At 36.7% G+C, this 23,405-nt stretch overlaps 2 protein-coding genes across 3 annotated transcripts; both read left to right on the top strand.

Annotated features, from left to right (window-relative positions):
• Window positions 1–13,089: 13,089 nt before the first annotated feature.
• Window positions 13,090–19,792, top strand: LOC109214138 (probable serine/threonine-protein kinase DDB_G0280111). 2 transcript variants are annotated; one of them, XM_019378024.1, is made up of 8 exons: window positions 13,090–13,449; window positions 15,635–16,109; window positions 16,767–16,932; window positions 17,022–17,072; window positions 17,182–17,364; window positions 17,496–17,595; window positions 18,316–19,094; window positions 19,187–19,792. In XM_019378024.1, exons 2-8 carry the CDS (start codon window positions 15,643–15,645, stop codon window positions 19,532–19,534), a joined length of 2,094 nt encoding a protein of 697 aa, XP_019233569.1. In that variant the 5' UTR covers window positions 13,090–13,449; window positions 15,635–15,642; the 3' UTR covers window positions 19,535–19,792. The 2 variants fall into 2 exon arrangements, with proteins under 2 accessions (XP_019233569.1, XP_019233570.1); XM_019378025.1 differs by having other exon boundaries at window positions 13,090–13,426.
• Window positions 19,793–20,352: 560 nt separating this feature from the next.
• Window positions 20,353–22,983, top strand: LOC109214141 (G-type lectin S-receptor-like serine/threonine-protein kinase LECRK4). Its single transcript, XM_019378028.1, has one exon. It carries the CDS (start codon window positions 20,439–20,441, stop codon window positions 22,485–22,487), a length of 2,049 nt encoding a protein of 682 aa, XP_019233573.1. The 5' UTR covers window positions 20,353–20,438; the 3' UTR covers window positions 22,488–22,983.
• Window positions 22,984–23,405: the final 422 nt, after the last annotated feature.

The raw sequence follows: 23,405 nt of genomic DNA on the forward strand, positions 1-23,405 counted from the left end.
AAATCCTCAAGCTTATGCTTAATAGAATATTGAGAAAGATATTGTGTTTTATTCCAATTAAATGTTGATTGAAGATATCCTAAAAGAATCTAGGGGAGATAATCTAATCCCTTAAAAGGTGGGATATGTTTAATGGCATATAATGATATTAAAGATTTAAGAAGTAAATAAAATTTTATAAAGTAGGTATAGAATGTAAAATAAATATTGTAAAAGTATATGGAGTTAACTGTGTTTTTAATGGGTAGACCACGTAGATTATCCATCAGTTAGTCAACTTTATTTTTTTCTACTTTTGATAAAAGTGTTGGGGTAACTCCATATGAGGGTTGGCCGGACTTTGGGTTGTTCAAATAACCAATATGGGTTTTTCAATTGGACCTAAAGCTAACACATTCATTTCAGCTGAAAACATTGTCAAATCTGTGTAACTGAAGTTCCAAAGCACTAACATGGAACTGTATTCTGTAAAAAGGGGTTTGCCCAGTGCACAAGGCATTTCGCGTTCACAGAGGGTTCAGGGAAAGATTGCATCCCAAGGGGTGTGATGTAGACAGCCTACGCTAATGCATTAGCGGCTGCTTCCACGACTCGAACCCGTGACCTAACAACTTTACTGTTGCTCCAAGGTCCCCTTCAGAAAGCACCATTGACCTGTATTCTGTATTCTTTGATTAAACCAACCATTGACCTCTTTAGAAATCAAACAAAATTAAGTTTTGAATGGAATGAATGGTCTATAATGATGCATGTGCCACTCGTTTGAGTTATTAAAATGCATGTGTTAGGCGAAGATTTCAAATAAAGTTGAAAAATACATTAAATTAGCAACCAAGAAATGAACCAAGAGAAAATCTAACTACAGTTTTAAAAATGCTTGATTGTGGAACTCAATATATAATGCTCAAGTTATCATCTAGCACAAAGAAATCGTATGCTGCTGGTAACTGGACAAAAAAGGGTACACTACTTCCATGTAACATCCACAAAATGAAACTATATTCTGCATTCAGCTGATCAAATTCTGTACCTTTTTCCACGTAGAACCAATGCTGTACAAGAATCAAATGTTGACCAATACATCGTCTGGTGGATCTTTCACATCTCTGAAAAAGGGCGCCGGGCGAAATCAAACCCAAAATCACAAGATAGCTACTGTGGCTATCACCAATGTAGAAAAAAAGTTAAGAAGTCGCAAATCAGATACTAGAGCTTACATGAATCACTGGTTTACAAAGCAAACCATACATTGTTTAATAAACATCCAGGATCATGCAGCATGTGCTCCAACAGATGTCATTGTTATCCTAAAAGCAGGAACAACAGCTAATCTATCCAAAAGGTTTAGGCTCTTTCAGAGAAACTACATGAGCAGCTTTTCAAATCACAACCGGATGCAAAGAAGAGCAATATAAAGGTATTACACAGTACACAAGCATCAAATTAAATAGCAGGCTGTGTAAGTTCTATCATAACACTAAAATAAATGAACTACTTACTGTAAGTTCTCACACCTTGAATTCAGAACAGAATAAAAAAAGGCAAGAGTGTGATCTCTCAGAATGTATGTCTTTTATCCAGAACTTTTAACTCAGCTATATGTAGAGAACAGATTCCGTAGTATTGACTGTCCACACTCAATAACACGATCATATCAAACAAGTTTCAATGAAACAAAGAGAGAGACCTTTGGATATTTGCCAATGAAAAGTTTAAGACAGTCCAGTGGTTCTTCACAAAATTTCCTCAGTAGGTGATTCCAGGGACCAGGTTTCAAATGAGACTCAATCACAGAGCAGAGACTTGTGTTTTCATGTAATCTGCAACAAAAGCAATTATATAACTACTTAAAACTTCTCAAAGTGGTGCTGATACTATGCAGACCACTACTATTTAGATTAAAATATAGAAAACACTAGTAAACAAAAGGGAAAGAGTTAGTCAAGGATATTTACTTACCCGTGGTCAATCAACACAACATCTGTTGAACTAAACCGCCATTCAATTGTCCAAGATATGAATTTATTCCTGCGCGAAATACGTAAGTGTTGTGCATTAAAATTTCTGAAAATATACTGAAGCATAAGATAATAGATACCCATAATAGTTCACAAAGAGTAGGGGAAGAGAACGTAAATGAAAGACAAAACGATATACTAATTCTCGTTGATAATAATGATAAATCAGCAACTAAGTCTTAACTAAAGCTCAACTTAGCAAAGTTCTCCATCGCCTACAGCAAACCTCCCAAGAATGTTAAGCTATAATATATGATGGACATTAGTCAAGCACTCAAGCTATAATATACACCTGACTCCCTTATCAGAAAATAATATGCATCTGACTCAAACTGAACTACTTTTCTCCGGCTGACACAAGCATAGCCTTCTATTGTCAAATTGTCCCATTCACTAAAAGTCCAGGGCAGAACATTAGGCATTTCTATGAAATCCCGGTCTGATGATCCTAATGTAAGATAATTTTTCCTAGATTAGGCCTTTCACTTTCTCATGCATCCGTTTTATTGATGCAGGACAGGCCACAAATATCTGAGATTCTTAGTTAAGCTAGCAAAGGGTAGTAAAGACTATTTGAAAGGAGAAGCATTGTGGAATAAGAGAGAGAAATGATCAAATGAGAGGCACAGGCATTTTTGAGGACTAAGTACTCCAAATAAAAAGATTTATGAGAAGACTACTGGAAACTCCAGTACAACAGTTAAACGAAAACTCTTTCATAACAATATTTGATAACATAGCATGATTTTCCATACATAAGAACCTCTATTTGCAGAATTCACTATCTTTTTTGGACCTCGTACTTATGACTAAAATTTCTTTTCCACCTTCTCAAATGGATTGATGCATTCTATACGACATAAATCATCAGCTACACACTTAATTAAGACTCGTGTAAACTCTTTTAAGTATAGAAAAGCATTAGCTAGCAGCTCCAAGGATTTGTTTAGTCCCCTATACTACTGAAAGTAATTTTGGTATTAAACTTCACATTGATTGTCGCATTTGGTTGGCATTTTTATTTTGCATTAATAACACGGTATTCCAGTATATCGGTACCAAATTTAATCACGATTACAGTAACCTGCATAAATGAATAGAATGCCCTTTATACTATTACGTGCTTAATTAACCATGTCCTACTCGATATCTCTCTTTTGTTTTAAGAAAACTGTAATATTGAAAGACAATATTCGAAAAATAATTTATTCTTAATAAATGTAATATTTATTTATACATATATCATTATGATAGATCATTTAAATTTTCTCTTAAGATTGTTATTATTTGAGATAATTAATAATTAACATAAATCTTATCTTATTTCTTAATTATATTGTACTAATAATGTCTAATCACGTAAAACGATTTAAATTGGACAAACTAATGTTATACAAGCCAAGAGTTGTGTTAGAGATAAATCTCTAACCAATTTAAAATCAAAAACACATATTTCAGAATAAACATGTATATCCAATTTCGATATGATTAACCAAACATCCAATAATAATATGAATAATTCACTGATTTATTTTCTCTTATAAGTCATGTATAATTAGTCCGTAAATCAAATGGCTCATTGTATTAGAATACATGTGTAGCTAGTCGCTAACCACACAATCTCTAAGATATCGCGAACCTGTTGGTAAGCTTTTAATTGTAAGAGGTATGTTGCTGTTGAATAATTTCCCAAATCACCTTTAGACCTTATCTAAGAAAACTTCTGTTTGTATTTTTTCTTCTCCTCACCCATGCTCAGTTTTTATCCTCTCAAACATTCCCAAATTGCTTCCCAAATTGCAGGCGGATATGGTTCTCAAAAAGCAAATCATAATCAGAAAATAAAGTAAAGGGGGAAATGCAAATGAATATAAAGTAGGAGCACTCAATGGATAGTAGTCAAACATTAATTCTGATAAATTCCGCAATAACATTCTCAACAACATGCCACTAAATCTGATGCAAGTCATGTCTCAAAAAAAGTATCAAAGTAAGCAAAGGTCTTTTTCATCAGTCAAAGAGAAAGAGACTTGGATAAAATTGTCAATGACAAAAGGAAGCAATCTTTAGACACAGGTTTCACCAAAACGATCCAAAGTAAAGAATTCGATAGAAAGCAATAACATGGAAAAAGGAAAAGCCGTGAATTTTCCCTTTTGAAGAAGATTCCATGAATAAGCCAAGCTTGTGTTTCGCGATGATATCATTGCGATAAGGAGAGCAGGTCACAGGAAGAGAGGGAGACGATTTGAGAGTAAAAAAAACTCCTGTCCATCAATCAAAGATTGCAACTTTTATATCTTCAACAAAAAATAGAATCAATATACTCAAGTTTCGCTCAACATTCCAAGTAACAAGTTCCACCAGAAAAGCAATTTCCAAGCAGTTTAACTCTTGAATGAAATGCTGAGCCGTAGTATTTTCTCTATTTGTTCAACTACGTGTTTGTTGTAGTTAATTGACAGGATCCTCAATTAGCTGTGCCTATTTAGTGTGCATAACTCGGGAGAGAGTGTATATTTAGGTAGTTGTTGAACAACACCACTCCCAAAGTATAAGAGGGATCTATAACTACGGGTTTAAAGGCGGGATTAGGGACAACGAAGCCTTGGGTGCAATCTAAAGTGAGCTGTAATAAACAAAGCCAGCTAGCGTAACTCGGGAGAGTGCGTCTAGTAAATTGTGGTAATTACTCGGGAGAGAGTTACGACAGTCAGAGCGCTCATGATCGGTAGAGAATACTTAGGCGAATTTATAGAAAACGTAGCGGGAAGGATTCCGACAATTGGGGAAATCATAACTCTAGACCTCCTTAATCTTGACTCCAATCCTTATCCTTGTTAATTGATAGTTTTACGGCTTTCTAGATTTGTTAGTTAATTAGATAAAATAAAATTATAATCTTTATAACTAGAAAATTGTTTGGATTTGTGTTTCTTACGATATTGAACAACTATAGCTAAGCCTTAGTTCTCTGTGGGATTCGACTTCGGACTTCTAAACCGGATTATATTTGCAACGACCGCTTAGTCCTTTTTATAAGGCATAGTTGGGCGTGATCAAATTTTGGCGCCGTTGCCGGGGAACTAACGGTGTAGTTGTAGCTGTATATATTGCTAGGGTTCAAGTTTGAACTTTTAGTTTGTTTTATTTTTTTTGTAATTTTTTTATAACTGTTGATTTGAGAAACATGGCATCTTGGAATTATGGGAATTTAGGTGTAGATAATTCTACTATTGATCTCCATACATATTGTGAAGGAAACCACCCGTGGCAAAATTTTCAAAACGTTCCTAAGAGCGAGTTATGTGCACCAACTCAATCTTATTTGTGGAATGTGTGTGATGTGTGTGGTGGTAAAAATGGTCACCTTCATGGTTGTGCTTATATTTCTTATTTTCCCCCAACCCCTTACTATGATGGTTCTACCTTTTCTTGTGAAGTTAATAGGAACAAAGAACCTGGGAATGCGGACCTGAAGGAGATCAAGGATATGCTAAAGTGCCTTCTGGAACAAAACAATGAGAAACAATTGCACATAGAAAGGAAAGAGGCAACTATTCGCAAGTTGGAGGCTCAATTGAGTCAAGTGGTTGGAGCTTTTAATGCTCAATAAGCCAATATTGAGGATAGTAGCCAAGAAGAGCATGAATTTGAGGTGTTAATTAGGGAGGTCAGAGTAGAACATCAACAACCTAGCCAACTAGAATTTGAGGATGTCAATGTTGAAGAAGTAATACTAGAGTCAACCAAGGACGTTGAAGATACAAATTTAGTTGACTCTAGTGTGATTGGTGTTGAGGAGGTTAAAAATCTTGAAGTTCATGTATTTGAGCGCGTTGGGCCTCATTCCAAACACTTCTCTACATTATGTTCAGACGGTGAAATGGAAATTCACCCTTATGAGCATAAAAAGGAGTCCAAGGAAGAGGTAGATGAGCCTTATATTTTGGATTTCTCAAGGCCGTCTAGGCAAGGTGACACTCCTCGGTCGAGAGCCAACAAGTGCATAAGATTTTATCTAATTTTTGGCTCGCAAGAATTTGTACCGCCCCAAGAGCATAATCATAAGCTTGAAGCAAAACTTGGGGTTCAATTCATAAGCTCGAGGTGGAGGCAAAAAGTGATTCGCGTCGTGCCGCGACATTAAATCAAGCGCTTGTTGGGAGGCAACCCAGCTTTATTGCTTTCTTTTATTTTTTTATTTTTTGTAATTGTATTATTTTTGTAGTGTCAATTTTTATTTTTTTAGGAGAATGGAAAGCAAAGGTATTGGAAGGATGCAACAGCAAACCAAATGGTTGGAACTAAGTGTGAGGTACCCGTACGAAGGACCAAGCTAGGGAGAAGTCTGAGTACCCCATGAGTTGTAGTGCTTCGGCCTTTGGCCTACCAGGGAGTCTCTTTTACCCTTTTTATTAGTTATGGTGTGCATTGGGGACAATGCACAATTTTAAGTGTGGGGTGATGAGATTGTCTGGGTGACTTTTCATGCTACTTTAGCTGTATTAGTTTAATTAAATAGTATTTTCTTTTAAAAGATTGGACTTTTCCCGACGATGGATCTATTAGACAATTTTCTTGAGGGATTTAAGTCTAAAGAAAGAAAAAAAAGATTTTCTTTGTAGGTAGTGTAATAATTCCCCTTGGTTTTTCTTTGTGCCGCGGTTCTTTTCCAAGGGTTTTATTTGAACCGGGTGTAGTTTTTTTTTTTTGTTTTTTTTTTTGGAGTAGGAGCCATTTATCTCTTGACTTTGTTATGCCTTGAGAATAGTGAGTACTTTGGTTGTGACGCTTAGGCTCAGTTTTTGACTCTTGTATAAGTACCTTGAATTGTATGATTTTAACTTTGCTTAACTGCTTTGACTAGAGTGTCTTGATGAATCCAATCCTGAGTGAGTTATGTGCCATGTGTGTGTGAGGTTTAGGTGTTATTCTGTGCAGTGCATTTGATGCCTAGAACTTGTCCCGTGTGTTTGCAAAGCGAAATAGTAGTGTTGTTCAGTCTTGGAAGTGATATAGGCGTTTCCTTGTTGAGCCAGATATGTATATTTTACCCACCTAATTGTTATGTATCGTAGTTAACCCCTTTGAGCCTGTAATCTTGTTTCTTTGGCAACCACATTACAAGCCTTACCCATTTGTTTGAATTAACCATCTATTTGAACCTTCTAACCTCTCATGAGCACTTGAATTGTGATGATTTAGGTAAATGTTAAAGTGTGGGGTGGTTGGTTTGGCTTTTGAGTGGAACTAATGAAATCAGGAGAAAGGTGCAGTGTTTTGAACAAGTAAGAGCCACTTGAATTGAAAAAAAATATAGTTGTATTGCTGTGAAAAAAAAAAGTATTTCTTTAATAAGTGGTGACTCTTGCTGTAATTATGCTTAAAGAAGTACGGGGTAATATACAGTGATGTAAAGGTGGAGTTTTGGTTTGACATAAGTATGGGATTTGAATGTTAAAGTATATGTATTAAAGTGCTTAGGGAGGTGTAGTCACTCTTATATCTAAATGTATCCTACCCGTCTCGTAGCCTATATTACAACCAAATAAAGTCCTAATTGATCCTAGATTGAATGAGCTCGATTAGTGGAGTAGTACACTATGGGCAAGCTTATGGTGCATCTTTTGTGGCATATGAATATTATTTCTGAGAGTGAGTGAATTCTTTCTATCTTGAGTTCCTAAGTGTTCTTAAATTTTATTGTGTGGAACTCCTCTCTTTTGTTGTGTGAGGGCACTTGATTCATGAAGGAAAGGTAATGTCAGTGACCTCTATGTTAGATTAAGTGGGTGAGTTGTGAATAATGCGTGGTACTTGTGAGTCAAATCTTGAGGTGAAGATGTTACGCTTTTGTGCTTAGTCTATTTTAAGATGAGATTGTCTAGGTGACTTTTCATGCTACTTTAGCTGTATTAGTTTAATTAAATAGTATTTTCTTTTAAAAGATTGGACTTTTCCCGACGATGGATCTATTAGACAATTTTCTTGAGGGATTTAAGTCTTAAAAAAAAAAAGATTTTCTTTGTAGGTAGTGTAATAATTCCCCCTTGGTTTTTCTTTGTGCCGCGGTTCTTTTCCAAGGGTTTTATTTGAACCGGGTGTAATTTTTTTTTTGGAGTAGGAGCCATTGTGTTGTGTTTTGAATTGAAGCAATATCTCTTGACTTTGTTATGCCTTAAGAATAGTGAGTACTTTGGTTGTGACGCTTAGGCTCAGTTTTTGACTCTTGTATAAGTACCTTAAGTTGTATGATTTTAACTTTGCTTAACTGCTTTGACTAGAGTGTCTTGATGAATCCAATCCTGAGTGAGTTATGTGCCATGTGTGTGTGAGGTTTAGGTGTTATTCTGTGCAGTGCATTTGATGCCTAGAACTTGCCCCGTGTGTTTGCAAAGCGAAATAGTAGTGTTGTTCAGTCTTGGAAGTGATATAGGCGTTTCCTTGTTGAGCCAGATATGTATATTTTACCCACCTAATTGTTATGTATCGTAGTTAACCCCTTTGAGCCTGTAATCTTGTTTATTTGGCAACCACATTACAAGCCTTACCCATTTGTTTGAATTAACCATCTATTTGAACCTTCTAACCTCTCAGGAGCACTTGAATTGTGATGATTTAGGTAAATGTTAAAGTGTGGGGTGGTCGGTTTGGCTTTTGAGTGGAACTAATGAAATCAGGAGAAAGGTGCACTGTTTTGAACAAGTAAGAGCCACTTGAATTGGAAAAAAAAATATAGTTGTATTGCTGGTGAAAAAAAAGTTTTTCTTTAATAAGTAGTGACTCTTGCTGTAATTGTGCTTAAAAAAGTACGGGGTAATATACAGTGATGTAAAGGTGGAGTTTTGGTTTGACATAAGTATGGGGTTTGAATGTTAAAGTATATGTATTAAAGTGCTTAGGGAGGTGTAGTCACTCTTATATCTAAATGTATCCTACCCGTCTCGTAGCCTACATTACAACCAAATAAAGTCCTAATTGATCCTAGATTGAATGAGCTCGATTAGTGGAGTAGTACACTATGGGCAAGCTTATGGTGCATCTTTTGTGGCATATGAATATTATTTCTGAGAGTGAGTGAATTCTTTCTATCTTGAGTTCCTAAGTGTTCTTAAATTTTATTGTGTGGAACTCCTCTCTTTTGTTGTGTGAGGGCACTTGATTATGAAGGAAAGGTAATGTCAGTGACCTCTATGTTAGATTAAGTGGGTGAGTTGTGAATAATGCGTGGTACTTGTGAGTCAAATCTTGAGGTGAAGATGTTACGCTTTTGTGCTTAGTCTATTTTAAATACTCTTGGTGTGATGAGTTAGGAGAATTGTTTAAAAAGGTATTCTTGCCTATGCGCTCAATTTTAAGTTGCTCGAGGACGAGCAAGAGTTTAAGTGTGGGGTATTGATAAATGATGAAAAGTGCATATTTTTAAGTATATTTGCATATTAATTCTTGTGTGTGTCGCGGGAGATTACATGATTTTCGAAGTGAAATATACTCATTATGTGTTTCTTATGTGTAGGAACGAGTTTGGATGATAAATGATCAAAAGATGACAATTCGACACAAAAAGAAGAAATTAAAGGAGTGGGAGCTCGTCTACTCTCGTGCGTGGCACGAAGTCGGACGCGAAAAAGGAGAAAAATTAAGGCACAAAACAGCGAAGCGAAGCAAAGGCACGGAGCGCTTCGCGAAATGGAAGAATTTCAAAAGCTGCATCCGCGTCAAAGTCCGCGTCTAGACGCGAAGGCAGACGCGGATTCCAGCTCTCCCATCCGAAGTTGGATTGAAGAATTCCGCCACTCATCAACCCTAGGTCATATAAATACATCCTAAAACACCACTTTGGAGGGAGGGACACTACTTTAGGGTTAGACAACACCCTTGGAGGCAAGAACACGCTAGGAGCAAGGCGGGGAATTCTTCTACGAGTTTTTCCTTCCTCTTCCTATTTTTCATTGTTGGTTATGACTTTTAGTATTGTAGTTTTACATGCTATTATGAATAGCTAATTTGTTATCTAGGGTTTTGATGGAACCTTTTGTAGGATACATTCTTGTTATTTTTATATAATTGAGCCGTAGTATTTTCTCTATTTGTTCAACTACGTGTTTGTTGTAGTTGATTGACAGGATCCTCAATTAGCTGTGCCTATTTAGTGTGCATAACTCGGGAGAGAGTGTATATTTAGGTAGTTGTTGAACAACACCACTCCCAAAGTATAAGAGGGATCTATAACTACGGGTTTAAAGGCGAGATTAGGGATAACGAAGCCTTGGGTGCAATCTAAAGTGAGTTGTAATAAACAAATCCAGCTAGCGTAACTCGGGAGAGTGCGTCTAGTAAATTGTGGTAATTACTCGGGAGAGAGCTACGACAGTCAGAGCGCTCATGATCGGTAGAGAATACTTAGGCGAATTTATAGAAAACGTAGCGGGAAGGATTCCGACAATTGGGGAAATCATAACTCTAGACCTCCTTAATCTTGACTCCAATCCTTATCCTTGTTAATTGATAGTTTTACGGCTTTCTAGATTTGTTAGTTAATTAGATAACACAATTTCTTTCATCATTTATCAAATGCAAACTGCAGAAAACACAATTACTTACACCTATAGTAGCTGTTTAATTGATCTTCAACACGCCCCTCAAGTGCAGTGTATCTCACTTTTTAGTAGTATAAAAGATGACCTGATAAAAGGAGGTTATCATCAAATTGGGAAAGAGGGAGGACTTTGAGTGAGGGACCTTGGGCCGTTAAAAGCAGTCCTTTGCTTAAAAAGTAGTAATTGAGTGATGAGGCTTTGTCGCTGGAGCTGATTCTTCTTCCTCCTCCATTACAAAAGGCCTAATTCCTTTGCTTTCAGTTCAAGATAGTACAATGAAGTAATTATGATATCTCTAAACAATCTCAAAACACCGTGGCTATGTTATTACAACTTGAAAACCAACCATTTATTGGCCGTGTAAAGACAAAAGCAGTTAACAGCTTACTTAGGTAAAAGGTAATCAGCCGAAAGCACCCATAAGCAGTCTTATCAGTATATAAATCAATCAACTAAGCCTCACTTCCAAACTAGTTATGCTTTCAGTTCTCTCAAGCCCATTTCTTCAAAGGATTCATCTTGACTATTTGCTAAGCATTGTGAATTTGGTTTCCCATCCGGTGTCCGATACCCGTATTGGAGCCCGACTATATCCGGATTCGCGCCGCGTAGGACCTCATTCGGGGGAAGCGCTCCCTACCAAGGATTTTTCCATATTCAGGGGCTCGAATCCGAGATATCTGGTTAAGGGAAGAAGTCTCATCCAGTACACCAGATCCTTTGGTGGTGTAAATGGGGAAGATGATAGTACTTTTTATTTTCTAAAAAGTATCTGGTGCACTGGATCATCTAACTTATTTCGTTGATTGGTTATTAATTATTATCAAAATTATTCCATGATTTGTTTTTTATAAACTATTAAGTGATCTATAGTTAGATTGTTTATTAGCTATTACCGAATATTTTTCTTATAAAGTGGGAGATCGTGGTGAATCCTAGATATGTATTATGTAGAAATACCTCATGCATTATTTATGATCCTTGGGTGATCCCCAATTGATTTAGTTATTACGAGGATCATTTTTTATAAAGTGCGATATCCTAATGAAATCTTATACCGCCTATATATTATTTATGATCACCTAAGAAATTTTTTATTGATCACTTATTAGTTACTCCGTTAGCATGATCCTTATTTTATAAAGTGAGAGATCTCGGTGAAATCATATATCACTTATGTATTCTCTAGAAATTGCTCATGTATTATTTATCATCAGTTCATCACCTAAGTGATCTTTAATTAATTGTTTATTTGTTATTACCTGAATTTTTATTTTTATGAAAAAGAAGAGAAATCCCGGTGAAATTATAGATTGCTTATGTATTTCGAGAAATCGTTCATCTATTATTTATAATTACCCCAGTGATCTCTGGTTGATTGTTTGTTAGTTATTATAGGGTTTTTTTTTTTTTTTGTAAAGTAAAAAATTTTGGTAAAATTATAGGTCACATATATGTTACCTAGAAGTCACACAAATATTATTTATGATCGACTTAGTGATCTCGGTGCATCTCTTATTATTTTTTACCTAAATCATTTTTTTATAAAGTGTGAGATCCTGATGAATTAATAGATCGCCTAAGTTATCTCCAGTTTGTCACTTATTAGTTATTATCAGGATCCTTTTTTAATAGTCTTCCTAATAAAACCATAGATTGCTTATGTGTTATCAAGAAGTAACTCATGTATTATTTACGGTCACCTGAATAATCTCGATTGATCACTCATTAGTTATTACAAGAATTGTTATCCCGGTGAAATTTTGGATTGTCGATGTTGGATACTATTTATGATCGTCTAAGAGATATTTGGTTTGTCGTTTATTAGTTATTGCCATAATCCTTTTAATAAGGTGAGAGACCCTAGTGAAATCATAGACCGCCTTGTGTTACTTACAAATCCTCCATGTATTATTTATGATCGCCTATTGGTTTTACCAGGATCCCTTTTTTATAAAGTGGAAGATCAAGGTGAAATCATGGATCGCTTATGTATTTTCTAAAAATCCTTCATATTATTTATGGCCGTCTAAGTGCTCTCTAGTTGATCGTTTATTAGTTATTACTTAGATCGTTTTTATAGTATGGGAGATCTCTGTGAAATCATAGATAGTATGTGTATTATCAAGAAATTGCCCATTATTATATATAATCGCCTATGTGATCTTCAGTAGATTGCTTATTAGTCATTACCAACATCGTTTTATAATGTGAGAGATCTTGATAAAATTAGGGAACACCTTTGTATTATCTATCGCCTGGTTGATTGCTTTTTAGTTATAATTATGACCGTTTTTTTAAAGTAGGTGATAGTTTTAAAATCATAGATTTCCTAAATGTCTTTAAATTCATAAATTACGTAATGATTTTCTCTATTAGACTACCACTATTTCCTTTTTCCCCCCTTTGAATATTAGAAAGACGAGAAAAGGGTAAAATACACGTCTTGATAGAGTAAAAAACAGGAAAAAGAATAGTGATAGGAAGCAGATGAAACATCACCACTGAAAAGAAGGAAAAAATTAAAAAAGAAGCTCACCACTTATGTGGAAAAAAAAAAAGTGATGCCTTAGAATAAAAAGCCATAGGAGCTTTGGCCAAAAACGCGATCTATCGAAACCCCTCCCGAATATTACTATACACTTCTCTTAGATCTCAATAGCAATCCCAAGAACCCAAATCCTTTGTTCTCAGATCTCACCAACTTTACATCAAAAGCTGCTGCTTAATGCAGTCACTTTAGGAAATTTTCTCTGTTTTCTTGATCTGGGGTGGTTTGTTTTCTTGATAACATACTTAATCAAGGTAGATTTTTTACACCAATTTTGGTAAGTTCTTGGATTTACTGCAATTGGGTAGTGTTCAGTTTTTCAGATAAGTTGATTCTTGGACTATCAATGTTTTACTACTGCAAATTATGTTTATTCAATCTCAATTGGTTCGTGTAGAATACTATGAAATCTGCGTTTGATTGTTTATATGAATGGCCTGATTTATTTGCTTGACCAAAATTTGATATCCTGGAGCTGTTCTGGGGTGGAAATGGATCTGCTAGTTTACTATTTTGGTTAAAGATAAAGAATCTTTTTAGGGAAGTTTGGATCCATTGCCTGATAAGACATTAATATCTTGGAACTTCTACATCCAATTATTTAACTTCAGTATTTCTTAAGGTGAAGCATACAAGTTATATCTACATTTTTGGCATTTCATGTTGTCAATAAGAAGTGTCCTACAGCTCTGGAAACATGCAGGGTTAGTGCTATGAATGTTCTCTTAAGACGTAGTGTAGCGCTTAAGTGTTAATAGATGGTCAGGATCGAAATTTGTTACATTAGAGAATGGACTGAACAGCATTATCTCGCCTTGATCTGTATTTTGTGTAATTCAGGATGTAACAGTTTGCAGCAGCTTGAATTTGTTGTACCTGTGAAAAGAATAAAAAGTTAGACCAGCAAAGATGTATTCTTATGAAATTAATCCTGGAAAAAGCAAAAGAAGAAAGAAGTTCACTAATTTGAAAAACTTGGATGCAAGTGTAGTACTGTAAGCTTGAAGTTTATCTATGTTTTTATGTGATTGATTCTAATCTGCACGGAAATGGCATGTTTGTGTGTGTTTGGAGGCTAATTGAGTGCTATAGAAGAAAATTTCTGCTAGAAATGGCATGTTTGTGTACTCATTAATTTTGATGTGTTTCTCTTCATTGCTTGCAAAATAATCAGGTTTAAACATCTCTTCTGATAGTTATTGCCATTTAATGACCAATTTTATCTACTTATTCAGTTAAGAAGAAAGAAGAAAACTACCATTTTGATCACGCTTGGTACATTCAATAGACTACACCTGAACTCCAGAAAAACAAGGACAAAGGCAAACCAATCAGGGTGATAATAATAGTAACACATAGGTTATACGGGATAGAGTGGGTGTCATTGTATTCATGAATCTCTGTACTGTCTTTAATGTTGGAGTTCCACCATTCATTGTGGCAGTCCAGTGCAATAATTGATCACTAAAAAGCTGTTTGTTTTCTGTCTTATGTCATAGTGGTCCTAAACAAAATCTTTCAGGCATATGATGGAGCTCAGAATCTATTGGTTGATTAGTGGATAGATTCCTTGATTATCTTTCTATGATAATGTTCTTTTATCATAAATATCTCTTTACATTAAAGTTTATTTTTGGTATGGATAAACCTTCCGACATTTGTCAGTAATAATACAGTGTAGCAGGGCCTTATAGACAATAGTATATATTAGTGAAGCAGGACTCTTTTCTGATCGGTCAAGGCTCTTGAGTTTTCCTATGTGTCATCAGAAATATTTATCTGATTCAAAGACCTGCAGCTCCTGTGCATGCCTATTTCATTTATCTGATTAGCTTATTAAACATGGTCTAAATTTGTAATTATACTAGTTTGTTATTCCTGATTTTATGGAAGTTTACATTTTGACCACATTCCTCCCCCTCCTCGCGCCAAAAGAAGAAAATATCCATCTCTGGAAAATGTTCAACAACTTTTTGTTGCATTTGTAGGAGTGAAGTTTTGTGGTAATCTCGTTGTTTGTGCCTCTCTAATGTAAATATCTGCAGTGTTACCGGTATCCATTTTAGGATAATCAAAAATTAGTAAGGTGGTGTTTCTTTGAGGTTTTCCGTCTTCCAAAACTTGAGTTTGCAAACTCAGCTTTGACCCTTGAGAAAAGTGTTTGTTTGGGTGTGTTTGCAAAAACTGAGAGATTTGGAAAACTCAGTTTGGAAATCTTCACATAAAGTTATGTTTGTTCTGGAAACAAGTCAAAGGAACACTTTTTCCAAAACCCAAAACCTGGATTTGCAAATTCAGTTTTTGGAGAACTCCAAACACCACCAAAAGCACATGTGCTTTTTTGTTTTTCATATTGGTTGTACAGCTGGTTCACTTTACTGCAAAGAGATTTTAATTTGACTGTTTATTTAGCTAAATCTCTTATCTTTGCCATGATTCTTAGTGGTTTTTTGTTTTGATAGAATTGTTTATGATGTGGAGATTCAAACCTTTTATGCCCAAGGAACAGGCTGGGCTTGAAGGTCGCACCATTGATATTGGCAGTCTCAAGGTTCATGTACGCAATGCAATTGCAGAGGGCGGATTTTCTTGTGTTTATTTAGCCCGAGATGTACTACATGGTTCAAAGCAGTATGCATTAAAGCATATTATTGTTAATGATGAAGAATCACTTGATCTAGTACTGAAAGAAATTTCAGTGATGAAATCGCTGAAGGGCCATCCTAATATTGTCACACTAAATGCGCATACCTTCTTGGATATGGGTCGTACAAAGGAAGCTCTCCTTGTTATGGAATATTGTGAGAAATCCTTGGTCAGTGTCCTTGAGAACCGAGGAGCTGGCTTCTTTGAGGAGAAACAAGTCCTCTTAATATTCAGGGATGTATGCAATGCTGTCTTTGCTATGCACTGCCAGTCCCCACCCATAGCTCACAGGTAAAGTCGGACACTCTTAAGCCCGAATAGTTTTTTGAAATTATGATGATGAATGTTTGTAGTAATTTCAGTTGAGCTTAGGCTTTGTTTGTGGTAGTCTTCAAAATGTTTCATCTGTTTAGTGATTTAGGGCTTCATAATTCCTTTCTTTGCTTGTAATATTTCAGTAGTTTGTATGTTAAATATGTTGTCATGTTATTCATATCTGTCTATATATTTGCTTCCAGCTTAATTTTGTTCAATGCCTTTGGTTTTTCTGCCATTCTATGGTTTCTGTTGATGGTACTAATATATTGTCACTTCTCGTTTTCTTGAGCCGAGGGTCTATCGGAAGCAACCTCTCTACTCCCTCGGGGTAGGACTAAGGTCTGCGTACACACTACCTTCCCCAAATCCCATTGTGGGATTTTACTGGGTCGTTGTTGTTGTTGTTGCCTTTGATTTTCTGCCAGTTATGCTTTCCCTTGTTTTTGGTTAGAACTACTGAATGACCGCTCTAATGGTTCTGTTGATTTAGAAATTTAGACGCACAAAATGAACAGTTAAGAGATCCGATTCATTGTGAAATCGTCACCCTTCAACACTGAATTTATTCACATCATTTTCTCTTGTGATTTTGTTGTTTTGCTATTCATTACTGTGTTTCCTGTTCTACAGAGATTTAAAGGCTGAGAACCTTTTGCTGGGTGCTGATGGATTATGGAAGTTGTGTGATTTTGGCAGTACTTCAACGAACCACAAGCGTTTTGAGAAACCTGAGGAAATGGGAATTGAGGAGGACAATATAAGGAAACACACTACACCTGCATACAGAGCTCCTGAGGTTGATTGAGGACTTGTTATTGATTATTGTTATCGTCAGTGGTATTGATTGCTGACTTCTATCTTATCTCACTTCTTTTCTTGCTTTAGATGTGGGATTTGTATCGAAGAGAAATTATAAATGAGAAGGTAGACATATGGGTAAGTTTAGCAGCGTGAAGATACTGTAAGATGATTTTGGAAACAGAAAATTCTTTTACCTAGATTTTACGAGGTTATCTTAGAACACAGTGACACTTTTGTCTTGCAGGCCCTTGGCTGTCTACTCTTTCGGATATGCTACCTCAAGTCTGCATTTGATGGTGAATCAAAACTTCAAGTTTTAAATGGCAATTACCGGATTCCAGAATTACCAAAATATAGCACTTCCATTGTAGACCTAATAAGAGATATGCTTCAGTCTTCACCAGATGCCAGACCAGATATCACGCAGGCAAGCGCTTTGCTTGATTGGCCATTCATCTGCATAAACTTAGGTTAGTTGTAGAGTGGTGCTGCCCATAGCAATCATAAGGGCTGACCCTACTCTAAATCTTTCTAACTCATTCATTTTTTTTATGGCAGGTATGGTTCCGTGTTAATGGTATGTTGCCGGATGAGCTTCAGAAGTCGTTACCCAACAGACCCCCTGAAATGAAGCAACAGGGTATTGATGGACAGGAAGGTGAGGACATTTTTTTCCAGACCTTTTGTTTTTATTGTGAGCTACTTCCACGAAAGTTGTGATTGATTAATATTTTATCCATGAAGTTTGTAGGATGATAACGTTGGATAAATTACTGCACTCAGGCAATTTACTCATTTAACCCACTATTTTTATACGTAATAAAGAACTAATTTCCCTCATCTAAATTCTTTCCATCAGTTTTTTAAAATCTGAAGTCTCCTTTCCGGTTCTGGTTTGAAGTCATCTGAAGTTTTTAGTAGGTGTTGGGGACAATATTTGGTTGAAGTTGAGAAAAAAAAGGGTATTTGAAGTCCAAGATGAAAAAACATTTTTGGAAGTTGTTATAGAATTGGAAAAGCTATGCAACTAATGAAAGGTAAGGAGATGCTTTTGAGGAATGATACCCTCAAATCTATACAAAGAGATTAGGTGTTTATATGCTTCCATATTTACTGTACAGTTGATATATTTGAGTGATGCTTGTAATATAACATGCAAATTCACATCTTCCCCCTAGCCAGATTCAATCCCAAGGGTCAATCAAGCCTTTGAAACTAGTGAAAATAGTCGTCACAGTCTGGGGGTGGGGGGGGGGGGGGGTAGGTGAGGAGCTTTTCATATGGATGTGACACCTCTAGTACGTTGTGACTGTAGACATTACTAAGACACAAAATTGTGGGTCCACTTCAAGGAATCTAATACCTGCTGAATTTTCAGGATTTCCAAGAGCTGCAGGTAAGACTAGTCCAATGCCTCGCAAAAATCCTCCACCACCTCCTTTGGCTGCAGAATCTAATCAGAATGTGTCTCCTGCATCACATAATTCAAAAGCTGGTGGAGCTACTGGTCCAATCGGTGCATTTTGGAATAGTCAGCATGCAGCAACTGCTTCTGGTTCAGAGGAAACATCCAGACCCAAATTTGACGAAGAGAATAGGCACAATTCTTCAAACCATGATAAGAGTCATCCCAATAAGGTTCCAGCCTCTTATAAAACTAGCCCCTCAAAAGAGGAAAGTCTTAGTTCCCATCCAATGCAAAATAATGTGCGAGCAAAACCAGCTAATAGAGCAGGGGAAGCCTCATCAAAGGATTTTGAAATAAACTTTTTCCAGGATGATTCATGTCAGAGTGTTGGGAGTAATAAATCTTCAAAGTTAGAGGGGTCAACTGTCACCCAGGGTGAAGCATTCAATGCTTTTGTTACAGAATTCTCTACCAATAAACCAAGCCCTGGAAATAACACGAAACAACCAGAGAAGAAAGAGCTCTTGGAAGCAGAGGTTGAGAAGCTGAAGGAACAACTGTCACGCGCCAACATGGAGAAGGCTGAAATAAAATCAAAATTTGAAAAGCTATCTGCAATATGCCGGTCACAGCGACAAGAGATACAAGAGCTTAAACAAGCTCTTGCTGTCAGTACTCCATCACCAAATCGAGACACCGCGAGGGATCAAGCTTCTCCTGGAAGTCAACCATCCAGTATTCCACCACCGGTATATCCTTTGCTATTAAACTCTCATTGTTGGTACTAATATTCATAATTGATTTTCAATAAATTTCAGTTCAAAATAATTTTTTGATGCAGAGAAAAGATAACGTTGAAGGAACAGTATGGGAACTTGAGCAAGGATTATTTGGTGGGAGTCAAGTGAGCCCAGATTCAAAGCCCTGGCAAGCATTTGCTGATGATGATCCAAAGCAAGTTAATGCTAATCCTAGATCAGTCAGGACAAAAAATGGCCACCAGAACAGACAGACATCTGAAACAAATACATCAGGATTTGGAACAGATAGCTTTAGGGCTGTGCCAGCTTCCAGCTCTCAGATAAAGGCTACTACTTTCAACGAGTCCAAAAATTATCAGCATTTTGGTGAACCAAAGAATGTAAATAGCAAATCAGCTTCCCAACCTGCTGGATGGGCAGGTTTCTAGAAGATGATATAACTAAAACTTAGACCGGCAAGGTAGTCAGTTTAATGATTTCCTTTACAAGATCCTCTTCCTATTATAGAAGAATGTGTTTCGGGAAGAATGAATACGAGATACTGAGTTGAGGGGATGTAAAACAAACACTGGTCCGATTGTTTTGCTCTGTTGATTGTTTGTGTAGATTTTGAACCTATTATCATATTCATTAGCTTATTTGTTATCCTCATTTGATTATTATAAATTATTTTGCTGTGTTGCTCATCTTCTTGTTCTGTTACAAAGGAGATTATTGTTTGCTGGAATCAGAGGAAATTCAGTCAAGCATGGCAGATAAATTTAGAGTTAAGAGAATAAGGCTGTATATGGCACCTAAAGGTAATGGCCTAATGGTCAATGAAGCGTGAGAAAACACGACAAACCAAGGTTCAAATCCAGTAGAGACGTTTGCAAAGTTGTATGTGGTGGTAGGAGATAGCAGGTACCCGGTGAAATAGTCGAGGTGCGCGCAAGCTGGCTTGAATCATTTTAAATAATAAAGGGAATAATGAATGATGTATCAGTCCCTCTTTTAGTTGGAAGGGTATTTCAACAGGGTAAACGTATGTGGATACTTAATGGAAGACTAGTCAGTTGACTACTCAGTTTGAAAATTCAAAGTCTTTCTTTTCTTCCCGAAAGAAACATGAGATTAGTGTAGGAGTAATTTCCTGATAATGACTCCATTTTCTGGAAATAAATAGGAAGACTAATAAATGACGTGGATTTTGGTTTGTTCAAACAAATGCTCTGTCGATGTAGGAATAGCGCGTTACAAGGCAATACGTAATGTAGACTGTGTAAACCTCTCTCAGTTACTCTCACTTGTACTTGTCAATTTTCCCAATACTGTGATAATCTAAAATCCCATATGGGAAACCATCTTCTTGGCTTTCTTCTTCTTTTTCTTACAACACCATTGGTTGCATCTGCGCAGGCTACTAATTCTAGTAGTAACAGAAACATCACTCTTGGGTCGTTCCTTGTTGCATCAGTTAATTCTCTAGCATGGCAATCGCCTTCTGGTGACTTTGCCTTTCGCTTTCATCAAATAGAAGGTCAAAAACTTTACTTGCTTGCTATCTGGTTCGACAAAATACCAAACAAAACATTGGTTTGGTATGCAAATGGAGATAAGCTAGCCCCAGAAGGATCTAAACTTGAGCTTAAAACAGATGGTGAACTCATTCTTGAGAATCCAGATGGTAAAGTCCTCTGGAGACCAAGTCTTATTAGAGACATAGGCGTTTCTTATGCTTCGTTGTTGGATACAGGGAATTTCATCCTTGCTAGCAGCGATTCTAGTCTTGTGTGGCAAAGTTTTGACCACCCTTGTGATACAATCTTGCCTACACAAATAATTGACACTAAAAACTCACTGTCTTCTAGGACAGCAGAGAATAACTTCTTGAGGGGGCACTTTGAGCTTCGTTTGATACCCGATGGCAATCTTGTGCTCAACACCTTTGCACTGCCAACAGGAAATGCATACGAGGCATACTTTTGGAGCGACACGGTTGATACAAAATATTCTAATGTGACGGGAAACAGGCTAATCTTTAATGAGTCTGGTTACCTTTATATTATTATGACCAGCAGTAGGATTGTGAATATAACTTCTGGAAATATTGTTCCAGCAAGAGACTACTATTACAGGCTTATTCTTGAATATGATGGTGTGTTAACCCAATATGCTCATCCCAGGGCGCCAAGAAACGGAAAGTGGGAGGGGAGCTGGTTCAGAGTTTGGTCTAAACTAGATGATATCTGCTCAGCCATTCAGGGTCAATTTGGTCTTGGGACTTGTGGTTTCAATAGCTATTGCATGCTTAACTCAAATGGAAGGCCAAATTGTAACTGTCTTCCCGGATTTAACTTTTCTGATCCAAGCAATGAGTTCAAGGGTTGTGAACGCGATCCAATCCAAAGATGCAATTTGAATGATACTAATCCGGAAGATCTGTATGATACGTATCCTTTAGATAACATATTTTGGCCTAATTCTGCAAACTATGAGATAATGGACTCCCTTAATCAAGATGAATGCCAGAACTCTTGTTTGTATGACTGTAATTGTGTGGTTGCAGTAGAAAAAAAGGGAACCTGTTATAAAAAGAAGATGCCAGTTTCTAATGGAAGGAGGGAAGAGGTTGACGGCAAGGGTTTTGTTAAAGTGTTGATATCTAGTATCCCCTCCGGTGATTTCCCATATTCGCCATCACAGAGGGGAAATAGGAAGAAAGACAAGTCAGCATTTTCCATCTTGGGATCAGTTCTCCTTGGCACCTCTGCCTTTTTCAACTTTGCTCTTTTGGCATCCCTCATTGCTTTATATGTTTACCGTAGAAGACCACGATGTGTTGGTTCATCAAGCATCCCGGAGACAAATTTGAGAAACTTCACTTTCCAAGAGCTTAAGGTAGCAACAAATGGTTTCAAGCTAGAACTTGGAAGGGGTGCTTTCGGCACAGTTTATAAAGGAGAGTTGTCATCTTCAAATTCAAGAATTGTTGTAGCAGTCAAGAAACTAGACAAGCTAGCAAATGATGGTGAGAACGAATTCAAAACAGAAGCCAGTGTAATAGCCGGGACTCATCACAAGAATCTGGTGAGATTGGTTGGATTCTGTGATGAAGGACCAGAAAAGAAGCTTTTGGTCTATGAGTTTATGAGCCATGGCTCCTTGGCAGACTTCCTTTTCGGTCAGTCAAGGCAAGAATGGAACAAAAGAATCAGAATTGTATATGGGGTTGCAAGAGGAATCTTGTATTTGCACGAGGAGTGCAGCACACAGATCATCCATTGCGATATAAAGCCTCAAAACATCCTGCTGGATGATTCATTTGAAGCAAGGATTTCTGATTTCGGATTGGCAAAACTTTTGATGAAGGATCAAACTCGGACACTAACGGGGATTTGAGGGACCAGAGGCTATGTTGCACCAGAATGGTTCAGGAACACAGCTGTGACAGCCAAAGTGGATGTTTATAGCTATGGCATTGTTTTGCTAGAAACCATTTGTTGCAGGAAGTGTATGGACATCGCAATGGAGAATGAAGAGGAAATACTACTGATCGAGTGGGTCTATGATTGTATCCACTCGAGAATGCTACATAAGCTAGTACAAGACGATGAAGAGGCACTAAGCGACATGAAGCAGCTAGAGAAGCTTGTAAAAGTAGCGATTTGGTGCATTCAAGAGGATCCAAATATCAGGCCCTCCATGAGAAGGGTAGTACTTATGTTGGAAGGGGTTGTTGATATCCCAATGCCTCCATTTCCTAATTGAACTTATGACTAACTAATATTGTAAGAGCACTCCCTTATACTATTCTTGTAGCTTCAATGTGCTTCATGTTGTTTCATTAACTAAAATAGCCAATAAATTGTCATAGTTTGCTCAATAACTTCATATATATTCAGCTGTTAGCCATTCTTGTAGCTTTGATGATATCTGTGTACCTTTTTCTTCTTAGTTAAATCGAGGAGTTTAGCATGGGCATCTACCAGTATATGTATCTAAAAAAGTTAAAAGAAGAGGACGTAAAATCTTACCTCCTTATATCCTAATGTATGGGTAGACAGGTCCATCATTTTACATTTTGACATAGTTGAAGGGTAATAATAATTTCTCAATGAAACACGCTACTTATAAGAAACATGCTCTCAGAAAGGATTCCTATGTACTAGATGTAGTATGAACAAACCTAAGGATTATAGTTTCGTCTTGATTTTCCTGCAACAAACAGTAAAACTTATTTCATTCATTATCTGCTTCAACTTTTGTTCATTTTGGAATTGCTACTTGGACAATCTTCCTAATTATGAAATTATTACT

The sequence above is a fragment of the Nicotiana attenuata genome, unplaced genomic scaffold, assembly GCF_001879085.1.
Source record: "Nicotiana attenuata strain UT unplaced genomic scaffold, NIATTr2, whole genome shotgun sequence".
Classification (NCBI taxonomy): Eukaryota; Viridiplantae; Streptophyta; class Magnoliopsida; order Solanales; family Solanaceae; genus Nicotiana; species Nicotiana attenuata.